At 44.7% G+C, this 12,190-nt stretch overlaps 1 protein-coding gene across 1 annotated transcript in view; it reads right to left on the reverse strand.

The window, feature by feature from the left end:
- The window catches only part of CASKIN1 (CASK interacting protein 1), a 258,277-nt gene that overhangs the window by 11,732 nt on the left and 234,355 nt on the right, over positions 1 to 12,190 (reverse strand). Inside the window, exons 16-19 of the mRNA XM_040356493.1 lie at positions 9,272 to 9,382; positions 6,843 to 6,944; positions 5,518 to 5,656; positions 1,694 to 3,730 (exon numbers count right to left, since the gene is read on the reverse strand). Coding sequence (XP_040212427.1) covers positions 1,694 to 3,730; positions 5,518 to 5,656; positions 6,843 to 6,944; positions 9,272 to 9,382 — 2,389 coding nt within the window. The remainder of the gene's footprint in view (positions 1 to 1,693; positions 3,731 to 5,517; positions 5,657 to 6,842; positions 6,945 to 9,271; positions 9,383 to 12,190) is intronic.

Consider the following 12,190-nt stretch of genomic DNA (forward strand, 5'->3'; position numbering starts at 1 on the left):
GCTGATTACAAATGCACGCCACACTTTACAAATGTTAAATTGTTTTAATTTTTTCTTTTACAAATAAACATTTTCTTTCCACTTCACAATTATGTGCCCCTTTGTGTTGGTGTATCACATAAAATCCCAATAAAATACATTTACGTTTTGGCTGTAACATGGCAAAATGTGGAAAATTTCAAGAGGTATGAATACTTTTTCAAGGCACTGTATACGCATATTCACTTATTCACTTAATATGTTGTTTTTCTATCTTATTGAGGCTATTTTTTTTATTTATGTAGAGAGTATAATTTATTTAAAAAGGCTGCACATATGTTTATGAATATCTAAAAAATAAATGATGGTTTTGGCTCACAAATCTTGTGCTAGCTGGCTTACATTATAGGGTGAGGGTATTAATGCTGCACAGTGACATTTGTAAATGTATTATCAACACATAGTTCATAATTACTGTATATATAAATTATGAGGTAACCATATTTACTTATATGTGCTGATCTTCCTGCTTCATATTACTGTATAACTCCAGGTTACTTAAAAAATGTATATAACTCAGGAGGCAGACAGCTCCACACTTTGCACAATTGTAAAAAATCCCACCAAAGAGAACACAAAGAGAAATGCCCCTTGCAGTGGGACTCTCCCCTGTAAGACTTAGGCCCCATACACACGGGAGGATTTATCCGCGTATACGGTCCAGCGGACCGTTTCCACGGATAAATCCTCTCGAGGATTTCCGCGGATTTCTATGCGATGGCGTGTACACACCATCGCATTGAAATCCGCGCCGAAATCCTCTGGCGATGACGTGTCGCGCCGTCGCCGCGATTATGACGCGGCGACGTGCGCGACGCTGTCATATAAGGAATTCCACGCATGCGTCGAATCATTACGACACATGCGGGGGATCCCTTCGGACGGATGGATCCGGTGAGTCTATACAGACCAGCGGATCCATCCGTTGGGATGGATTCCAGCAGATGGATTTGTTTGGCATGTCAGCAAATATTCGATCTGCTGGAATCCATCCCAGGGCAGAAATATCCGCGGAAACAGATCCGCTGGAGTGTACACACCATAGGATCTATCCGCTGAAACCCATTAGCTGGGATTTTTCAGCGGATGGATTCTATCGTGTGTACGGGGCCTAAAATGCATGTTTTGTAAAGGTGTAACTTAATACACAATACTTCCCTTATTCCATGTTCTACTAGCAGCTTACCACTCTTCTCTGCTGTCATACGCTCCCGTAATGTGGTTTGGCCCTTGCCGCTCGCATGTACAATGCAAGACTGCTAGTCCAGCATTGTATGGGATGACATCATAGAGAGACTGCTACTGGCAGAGCAGCAAAAATACGTGAATTCACAGAATGCTTGTGCAGCTGGGAAGAAGCTTGGGGGAAAAAGCGAGGAACAAAGCGGGTATTACTGCTTATTCCTATTCCCTTAGACAAAACATGCATTTAACCTTTGCAACGTCTGGGGGCCCACTGCAAGGGAATTCTTTTTTTTTTCTTTTTTTTCAGCTGCCTGGAATTGGGCTTTAATGCTCTTGCACTCTCATTATGGCATACCTAGCTACTAACTAGCCATCTAGTCATGTTAAGATCAATGAAGCAGCCAAAGGGTATGAAGATTTTCCAACACATGCTTTAGCCATACTTTTAATAGTTCAGGTGTTATCTTACCTCCTCCAGGGCTTGGCACTGGGGCCTTCTTTGTGGGTGTGGATATGGACTGTGGCGGGCCCTTTCCACCAGGATGTATAATGGTTGGCTTTGGTGAGACAGGAGGCTTAATGCTGCGTTCTGGAGTCTGTATATGCTCTGTGCTGTCCTGTCGCCCTGCACCTCCCACACTCATCTCTGAAAAGGGGCGGCGCTTTACAGTGCCCATTCCATTCTGATACACAGCCAGAGGCTCCACCCCTGGTCCTCCTTCCTTGTCTCGAGGCTTCGGCCTCCGCTTGACTGTGTCTGATTCTGTCAGCAGGAATTTTACATCTCCAGAATGGCCTTGTCTGGCTCTCACACGACGCTTCAAAGTCACGCTGGACTCCACAGGGTTCAAGTCTGTGTGTTTGGCAGACTCTGAGTCTACATGCTCTGTCCGTGATGGCCGTGGGCGGTGTTTAATAGTCGGCTTACGCTCTTCTGCAAAGGGCATCACGTCGGAAGGACTGCGTGGGGAGTCTGGTGGCCTTGACTGCTCTTGCCGCTCTCTCCGAGCTGCCGCAACTAATTCAGTCACAGGTCCACTGATGGTTCGCCTTCGATTAACCACCTCTCCATCCAGACCGATGGCTTCACGGTGTTTGACACCAGCCACAGTGCCTGGGAATCGATGAAGTTCAGGGCTGCCCGGATGAGGTAGGAGGTGAACAGAGTAGCCATCAGATCCTCTTGGCCTCGGACCAGTGAGCGCCCTTGGGCCACCACCGATGGATGACAATTCCAGCATAGCAGCAATGCTCTTTACACTGCCAGCACTTCCAGTGTCCACTATACCACCAAAGTCACTTGCTCTCCTTTGTTCCCGGTAGCCCTCTCCTCCCGCATCCTCGGCAGACAATCCATCCCCAAGGTTGGTTCCAGAGATGGCAGAACTGGAACGTTTTGGCGGTGGTGGTGGGGGACCCTTTTTTCTGGGACGTACTGCAAACGACTGACTGCGATTAACATTCTTGTCACCTCCAGACTGTGCTCTTACAGAGTGGCTCCTACCAACTCGCCTCTGCCCTGTGCCATATGGACCACCATCAATAACCAACAGCTCCTCTCGCTCTCCATCGGAACCTGCATAACGGTTCAAGCTGTGGGCCCGTTTTTTGGGTCGACCATGATCACCCCTCTCTCCCTCCTCCACATCATCATCTTCTCCCTCACTACCTGCCGGTGGAAGGCATAGCACTGGAACTGATACTGGTAGCACGGGCACTGCCTGTGTCAAGTGAACAGGAGCTCCTTCACCTTCGAAGGGTTGTGGAAGAACATAAGCAAAGCCTCTGTGTGTAGGAGACTGAGGAAGAGAGCGAGGAGACATGGGCCGGTCAGATGGTGGAAGAAGCTGGGGTGTTGGCTTGACTTTGGCAGTAGCTTGAGGGGTGTTAACAGCTTGTGGGGAAGAGGGTGTCCCTTTTGTTGGTGTTTGAGGAGGGGTGTAGGTCTGCCCTCCAGGAGGAGGGAATGACTGCCGGGGTTTTCCTGGCACAGGTGGCACGCTGGCCCTCTTCACCGAATGTCCTTGCCTAAGCGGTCTGGATTCCCTAACCACTTCTTCTCTCTTCACATCTTCCGTTAAATATTCCTGGCTCTTAGACATAGGAGAGCTGGGTGCCTTTGTTCCATCTCCCAAAAGTTCTTGGGAACTGCTGATATGCCTAGCTCGGCCACTCAGACTGTTTTCATGGTGAAGCCTTGCCCCTGAGGGACCTCGATAAGATCCTTCTCGATGGTGCACTATGTGGTTAATCTGCTTTTCGGAGCCATCTGGAGTATCGTTAGTCATGGCTGCTTGCAGCTCGTCACTCAGTTCACTGTCTTGAAAGGTTTTCAACTTGGGTGACTGGCACTCGCCACTGTCTGGGGGAGGCGAATCAATGCTCATTGCATCAATGCTCTTCTGAGGTGGCCTCCTTCTCATGCTGCCCGAGTCATATTTGCCATACTCTGACCTCTGAATCTCTGCCAGCTTCTTCACAGCCAACATCAACTTCTTTTGGTGACCTTAAATCAGGAAAAAGGAAAAAAAACATTGAGTTCTGGATACCTGAATGACAATTATGGAGACACTTAGGGAGTTTATCAAAACTGAAGCAGACAGAATCTGGATCATGGCAACCAGACAGCTTCTATCTTTCATTTTCAATGCTTAAAGTGGAAGTAAACCCACCTATCATTTTCAGGCAAGGAAGCTGCCATCTTGGCCTATGTTTAATCTTCAACTGCCATGATGCTGCACATGTGACCAGTTATGGCACCAGCCATTGGATGGTTTGACAGTTTGGTTGAGAGCACAACCAATGTGACAGTTAGCAATCCCGGCATGCCGGAAATGTAACTGCTTTTTGAAACTGTTAGATCGATGGGTTTACTTCCGCTTTAAACAAACAAACTGAAGATAGAAGCCGATTGGTTGCCATGCACAGCTCCTTCAGATTTTGCCTGCTCTAGATTTGATAAATTCTGCTTACCGTTACTGTCATTCATAGCAAAGTGATATTGTCTAAAGTCAAGGTCACAATGTCATGTCAATGTATAAAAAATACTCACCCATTTCAACTCCCTCGCTGCTTCCCTGCTGCAGGAATCCTCCCTGATTAACCTTTGGTTTTATATGGTGTGGATAATGTTAGTGTAAAACCCCCATGTGACAGTGTTTGGGTATAGCAATTGGCCACTCAGGCCTGAGCACTGATACACTGGGGAAGTCACATGTAGTATCGCAAAAAAATGGCCTGGTCATGAAGAGGTGTAAACCTCTGGGAGCTGAAGTGGTTAAAAAAACATTTTTCGAACTTGTAAGCTTTTCAAGCTAAACTCTAATGTAAAAACACAAAATGCAACTCTGTATTAATTTTTTTAACGCAAGCAATGTAAGTACCTGAGTTTGACCTGATTGTAGCACCTTACAAACCCCTGTACAGCAGAGCTTAAAGAGGTATTAAACCCAAAACCAAAAATGTAATACATTGCAGCTTACCAATCATTAGATGTGCCACCACATCTAATGCCAGCTGCAATACAATAAATGTTTGATTTTGGGTTCAAAATGGGGGAGAGAGAAGCAGCATATGGAGCCAAAAAGTTGTACTGCAGTGTTCATGTGCTAATAAGCAAGCGATAGTAGGAGAGAGAGTTTCGTGACAGAGAGATGAGTTTATCGGTCTGCTGCTTCTTTTTTCAATGTCCAGTCACAGGCTAGAAGAGGGACAAGACCAGTAATGCCGCGTACACCCGATCGGCCTTTCCGACAACAAAACGGCAGATTTTTTTCCGACGGATGTTCCCTCAAACTTGTCTTGCATACACACGGTCCCACAAATGTTCTTGGAAATTGTGACCGTCAACAACGCGGTGACATACAACACTACAATGAGCTGATAAAAATGTATTTCAATGAATTGATTCTGAGCATGCGTAGAATTTTTGTGCGTTGAAATTCCGACAGCAAATGTCCGATGGAGCATACACACGGTTGGATTTTCCAACAACAAGCTCACATCGAACATTTTTTGTCGGAAATTCAGTGTGTACACGGCATTAGTGCAGTATAGAATGGTCTCCCCATCCCCTGCCCTGGGAGACAGCACTGTATTGTGAACTGTAAATCTCAGGACTTTATGGAGATTAATACATTATTATATTTCATCTGTGTATTTAACGGTTTGGCTGCATCGGAGATGCACACATACACACGTATAATATAATAACACACAAATTCACTTATATTTGTCCTAATTGTAGTCCATGGTAATGGTGCTTGCACCCGTCTGTGGTGAGGCCTTCCTTACCCAGTTTAGTGATTCCGATCTCCTGCAAGTCTTCCCATGTGATATCCGTGATAAAGTCAATATTCTCATAGCCGTTTTCTACCAGCACTTTGTAATACTGATTCAACCCGATCATTGACAGCCAGAGGGAAAGGTTGGCCTGAGGAAGAAAACGAAAATGTAACAAAATATGCATTTTTACCTTAAAGAGGTGGTAAACCTCAATTTTCAAGTTGTACCTATAGGTAAGCCTATAATAATTCTTACCTATAGGTACTGTAAATATCTCCTAAATGTGCACGGTTTAGGAGATATTGACTTTGTACTGCACAGATGATTTAATTGATACATGGGCTGTGAAAAAATGGCACCTCTCTGGACCCATCAGCTCCGAGAGAGCCGACTTTGTCGCAAGTAAAAAAGGACACCAATACTGTTGTAACACTGAAACCCAGTGGGTAAAAATGCTGCTGTAGTACAATTTAAGCCACGATTAGCACAGCCAGATGAAGATGGGGTTTTCATTTTTTTTTTTGTAGAAGCAACCAGATCCCAGATCGACCCCAAAGGGCACTGTTTGCTCACCCCCATCCATGGGTCATTGAATTGTCTGTTGATATCCCTACATATTTGTGGGGGTTAGGGATATATACTTGTTGTTCCTTTAGGCCCCTTTCACACATAAGGACCGTATGTCTGCTTTTTCATCCATCCGTTTACATACATGTATCCCTATGGGATAGCGGGTGTCAGCGGATGAACATCCACTGACACCCGATCTCATTGTGTCCGCAATGCTCCGATTCTGCAGACGGAGGAAAATCCTATTTTTCCATCCGTCAGCAGAGCGGATCGTGTGAACACGGACAGATGGTCCGTGTTCATCCAATCCCCCCATAGGGGAGAGCAGAGATCTGACAGGGCGGTCCCTACACAGTGTGCGGGGACTGCCCTGTCATCTGCCGGCTGATAAGACATGTACGGATCCTCATGGGATCTGCACATGTGAAAGGGGCCCAACTCTGCCTCTACCTCAGCTGACAGATGTTTGCATTTTGTTATAACACGATACTCGACTTCATGTCTCTGACTTTGTACTTTGGTTTTGTACTTTTTGGTAAATATGTGCATGTTCTATGTATGAGCCCTATTTTTAATAAAATATTTTTGGAATTAAAGATGGTGTCAGTATACACTTGACCATAATACGATGGGTTATCAACATGTGGCACACAAGCTGTTGTGGAACTACAAGACCGCAACAACTGGAAGGCCATAGGTTGAGCACCCAGCTTAAACCAAATGATTCCTAGCAGATAAACCCATTTAGTATTTCCATTACTCACAGGTTTGTAGTCAGGCAACCACTCCCCGATGTTAAGGCTACTAATTTCTGAGACAATTTTCTTCCGGTGTCCAGGCTTTGTTACTCCGATAGCAGTAAGATCCTGGATGTAAGAGAAAAGAAAGGGAAAGAAAATGATGGATTTGGACAGAGGAGGATTTTAACTAAAAGATGAGGCAACACCACAAGGGACATATCCAACTCACTGTAAGCTGTGCCCCCTGAGCTGATTTATGAATTTATTATTCTGGCTGTACTGTTACTTCTGAATGACTGTTCTGGGTACTGCACATCAATGCTCTATCTTTATTAAACACGTTCAATCATATTCTTTCTGGTAATCTCTTTACAGTTTTTGGCTATTTTTTGTTCCACACTTTGTTTGACATAATAGCTCTTTTAATTAGAAAAAAACTTACGTGAATGCTACTTATTTTTTCTTGAAGGTGGAGGTTAGGAACAACTTGACTGTAAAGCTACCCCTCTAAAGCAGGAGTCTCCAAACTTTCTAAACAAAGAGTCAGTTTACTGTCCTTCAGGCTTTAGGGGGGGCGGACTGTGGCTGGTGGGAGTAAAAAATGCCATGCCATCTATGGGAATAAGCAATACCCCATCATGGGCTTTAATGGGGGGTTAGTGCCCTATTGTTATCGGTGAGAAGAATAGTGCCCCATCATTAGAGTCAGTGGGAGGAATGGTGCCCCTTTGTTGGCATCAGTGGGAGGAACAGTGCCCCATCATTGGTATCAGTTGTAGGAATTTGCAGGAATAGTCAGTGGCAGAAACAGTGCCCCATCATTGGCATCAGCAGGAGAAATAGTGTCCCAATTGCCACAGTTTGGAGACCATTGATTTTGTAAAATCTTTATTTGTAAGAGATAAGGCAGTACATCTCAATAAATGTAGCCAAAGGTAAATACAGCAAATACTGCACTAGTCTGGTTTTCAAAGAATATAAAAAGTAAAATAAAATAAACATACATAAACGATAGTAATGGTGAAACCATAATTTCAACTAAAAGTGCAAAAGGTTCAATACTGAGATAGTAGGTCGACGCCCAGGTCCCCCCTCCCACGCCGCGAATGGGGTAAGACCTGACCACCTGGTGGTTTGATTGTAAAACGGAGGCGTCTCCCAAAGGAGAGTTACCGCGCATGGCCGGGCCGACCAGCTCTCCGGACAATAAGTGAGTTATCATGTAGCGTGAGACCATTGATTTGAAGGATCAGTGTCCCCAAAGATGATATTTTAGATATTGATGGAGCCTGGTATATCTTGGATACTAATAATAGTGTGAAATACCTGACTTTGTACCTATCCATCTGGGAGGTTAATGCCTTCCCGTCCCGCTTTGTGTGCTCCAGCTTGTCCTGTTACATTCTCCATAATATGAAACAAATATAAAATAAACCAGGAAGGTGTGACTACCTCATCATGAGTGCAGCTGATGTGCGCCATAAATTATGAATTTGTCTATCATTGGGTTTAACTCTGCTGTCTTTACCAAAGGCTGAAATATTCGTTTTGGGTGGTCTGACCTTTTACTTCCTGAGATGTATTAATTACAAGGGTTCTGTAGCTGACTTTATGCAGGTGAGGTAGTGAATTATTCTAATTAGCCACAGAGACCATATAACTTACATATGCTGGATGAGCTGGCAGCCTCAAGAGGGAACAGAACAGAATTAGCAGAGTGGATTTATTAGAAGTGGAGCCCGAAAGGTCAAAGAGGCTCATCACTAAGGTATTGGAAAACATGGGGAAGAGTGTTTAAGACAAAAGTTAGGCCCTCTGTAGAAGCACATAAACACAATCGGTGACTTTTTCCTGAAACACAGTGCTGCGGCATTGAGGACCCAACCCAAATCCTCTCTGAACCATCCCCACATTTCAGTCCTTTCCCAACTGCAATGTGTCTTCTATATACAAAAAAAATCTTGAATAAAGCCTTGTTGGTTGCTGGACCTGCTTAAGGTCTACAGCATGGGTCTTCAAACTACGACCCTTCAGTTGTTCAGGAACTACAATTCCCATCATGCCTAGTCATGTCTGTGAATGTCAGTGTGTTACAATGACTCATGGGATGTGTAGTTCTACAACAGCTGGAGGGCCGTAGTTTGAGGAATCCTGGTCTACAGTATAGGACTGGATCCACCAATTTTAGTAACGGAAGAGGAACTAAAAACCTGCTTACCTATAAACACATGAAATTGACAACCCATCCAGCTGGTGATGCCAGGCAAGGAAAGCCTGAATAGTGATCAACAGAGGCAGCTGTGATTATAGATGCACCATTCTTTATTTGCGTGTAAGGCAAACTGAGCAGGTAGCATCAGAAGGCGGCATGCCATACTCAGAATAACAGCACTAAGACAAAACAGTTTCCCTTTCTGCTACACCCCCCCCCCCCCCATTGACCCTTCCCTTACCTCTGGGGTCATGCGACTGATGGTGGGAATATCATAGCCAGAGTTAATAAAATTGGGAGCATAGAGTTGGAGCTGAAACTTGCACAGCCACTGGAACACGGCTTCAGAGCTCTGTAGGGCAGAAAAGAATTGGAGATAAACGTTACAGGTTCACTTTAAGAAAAAGTTATTGTAAAATAATTAACCTTTCTCTTTCATGACATTTACAGTGCCTTGAAAAAGTATTCATACACCTTATTTTCCACATTTTGTCATGTTACAACCAAAAATTTTATATTTTTATTGAGATTTTATATGATAGCTTAACACAAAGTGGCACATAATTGTGAAGTGGAAGTAAAATGATAAATGGTTTTCAATCTTTTTTACAAATAAATATCTGAAAAGTGTGGCGTGCATTTATATTCAGCCCCCTCTACTCTGATGCCCACTAGTCATCTAATTAGTGAAAAAAGTCCACCTGTGTGTAATTTAATCTCAGTATAAATACAGCTGTTCTGTGAAGCCCCCAGAGGTTTGTTAGAGAATCACAGTGAACAAACAGCATCATTAGGGCCAAGGAACACACCAGACAGGTCAGGGATAAAGTTGTGGAGAATTTTAAAGCAGGGTTAGGTTATAAAAAAATATCCCAAGCTTTGAATATCTCACAGAGCACTGTTCAATCCATCATCCGGAAATGGAAAGAGTATGGCACAACTGCAAACCTACCAAGACATGGCTGTCCACCTAAACTGACAGGCCGGGGGAGGAGAGCATTCATCAGAGAAGCAGCCAAGAGGCCCATGGTAACTCTGGAGGAGCTGCAGAGATCCACAGCTCAGATGGGAGAATCTGTCCACAGGACAACTATTAGTTGTGCTCTCCACAAATCTGCTCTTTATAGAAGAGTGGCAAGAAGAAAGCCATTGATGAAAGAAAGCCATAAGAAGTCCTGTTTGAAGTTTGTGAGAAGCCATGTGGGGGACACAGCAAACATTTGGAAGAAGGTGCTTTGGTCAGATGAAACCAAATATTAACGTTTTAGCCTAAAAGCAAAACACTATGTGTTGGGGAAAACTAACACTGCACATCACCCTGAACACACCATGACAGTGAAACATGGTGGTGGCAGCATCATGTTGTGGGGATGCTTTTCTTCAGCAGGGACAAGGAGGCTGGTCAGAGTTGATGGGAAGATGGATGGAGCCAATAACAGACCAATTTTAAGAAAAAAATGGTAGAGTCTGCAAAAGACTTGAGAGTGGGTGGAGGTTCACTTTCCAGCAGGACAACAACCCTAAAAATACAGCCAGAGCTACAATGGAATGGTTTAAATCAAAGCATATGGGGGGTCAGGGGTTAACACCGTTTACGATATTCCATTCCACCAACCCACGACAGCTTATCCGACATTCCACAATCCAGCAGATAGGACCCATTGGATTCCCCAGAATAAACGAGACACAAGCTCTGTTTCTGGTTCCAAACAAATGAATACTTTAATGGTAAACTCTCAGGTTTTTATACAGTTAGAAGCCAGATATGGACAATGACTCAACTCCACCCACAACATGACACAATGGGTGCTCAATACACATTACGTTAGATGTAAGTCAGACTTTCTGGCACCGAATCTACATGACTCAATTACAATAGCTGACATGGCAGACATCATGACTTTAAGGCCCCATACACACCATAGAATCTATCCGCATATAAATCCCATCAAATGGGTTTCTGCGGATAGATTCTATGGTGTGTACACTCCGTCGGATATTTTTCCGCGGATAAATCTCCCCTGGGATGGATTTCCAGCAGATGGATATTTGCTGACATGCTCAACAAATCCATCTGCTGGAATCCATTCCAACGGATGGATCCGCTCGTCTGTACAGACTTACCGGATCCATCCGTCCAAAGGGATTCCCCGCACGCGTCGTAATGATTTGACGCATGCGTGGAATTCCTTATATGACAGCGTCGCGCCCGTCGCCGCGTCATAATAGCGGCGACGGCGCGACACGTCATCGGCAGAGGATTTCAGCGCGGATTTCAATGCGATGGTGTGTACACGCCATCGCATAGAAATCTTCTGAAATCCTCGAGAGGATTTATCCGCGGATACGGTCCGCTGGACCGTATCTGCGGATAAATCCTCTCGTGTGTATGGGGCCTCAGAGTATGTTAACTCACAACACATATTAGCATCAATAGAACTTCACACAATGAAAGGTTCTTGAGAAGCAGACTTAATTAGCACAATATAATATCTTAGGAGCCAGACTCAATTAACACCTCAACAGTATGTGTCCCCACATTGAAGGAGTCATTCTATTGACCGGTTGTAATTAGTTCTTCTAGACATCAAGGAATATATTGTGGATTACTGTTCCATGCTAAAACAATCCAACATATGTCCCTTATTTCCTGCAATACATGAATTATCATTACTGTCCCATCTCATGTAATCCGAGATATCATTTCTCAGTCATCCTATTCCCCTATTGGACATAGGATGACCCTAGACCCAAGAGTCATTAGTGAAGCTGGCACAGGAGTACCCCGCATCCTTCAAAAGTCTCTGGGTATCACGGGCCATTCCGTTACACTACTAATCCCAGCACCACTACTTCAGGCACTGGCAACCCACCTGGCTGCAGCTGCCCCTCTCACTAGCCCTCCAGGTTAACCCTCCACTCTAGTCCTCCAGACTGACTCTAACCAGCCCACCCGGCTGACTCTCAGGAGATCTCCCTGGGAGGGATGAAGACTTAAGCACACCGCTGTCTTCAGAGAGACTGGCTACATGTGGCAATCTCCCCCCTTGTTAGTCTCCAACAGTGCTGATCTACTTGCGCTGTCCACACTTGCTCCCATGCCTCCAGGAAGGGCTTTGTCCTGTGTGTTGTGGCAGGATCCTTCCAGCACCCCAGCCAC

Source organism: Rana temporaria, chromosome 6 (assembly GCF_905171775.1).
Source record: "Rana temporaria chromosome 6, aRanTem1.1, whole genome shotgun sequence".
Taxonomy (NCBI): domain Eukaryota; kingdom Metazoa; phylum Chordata; class Amphibia; order Anura; family Ranidae; genus Rana; species Rana temporaria.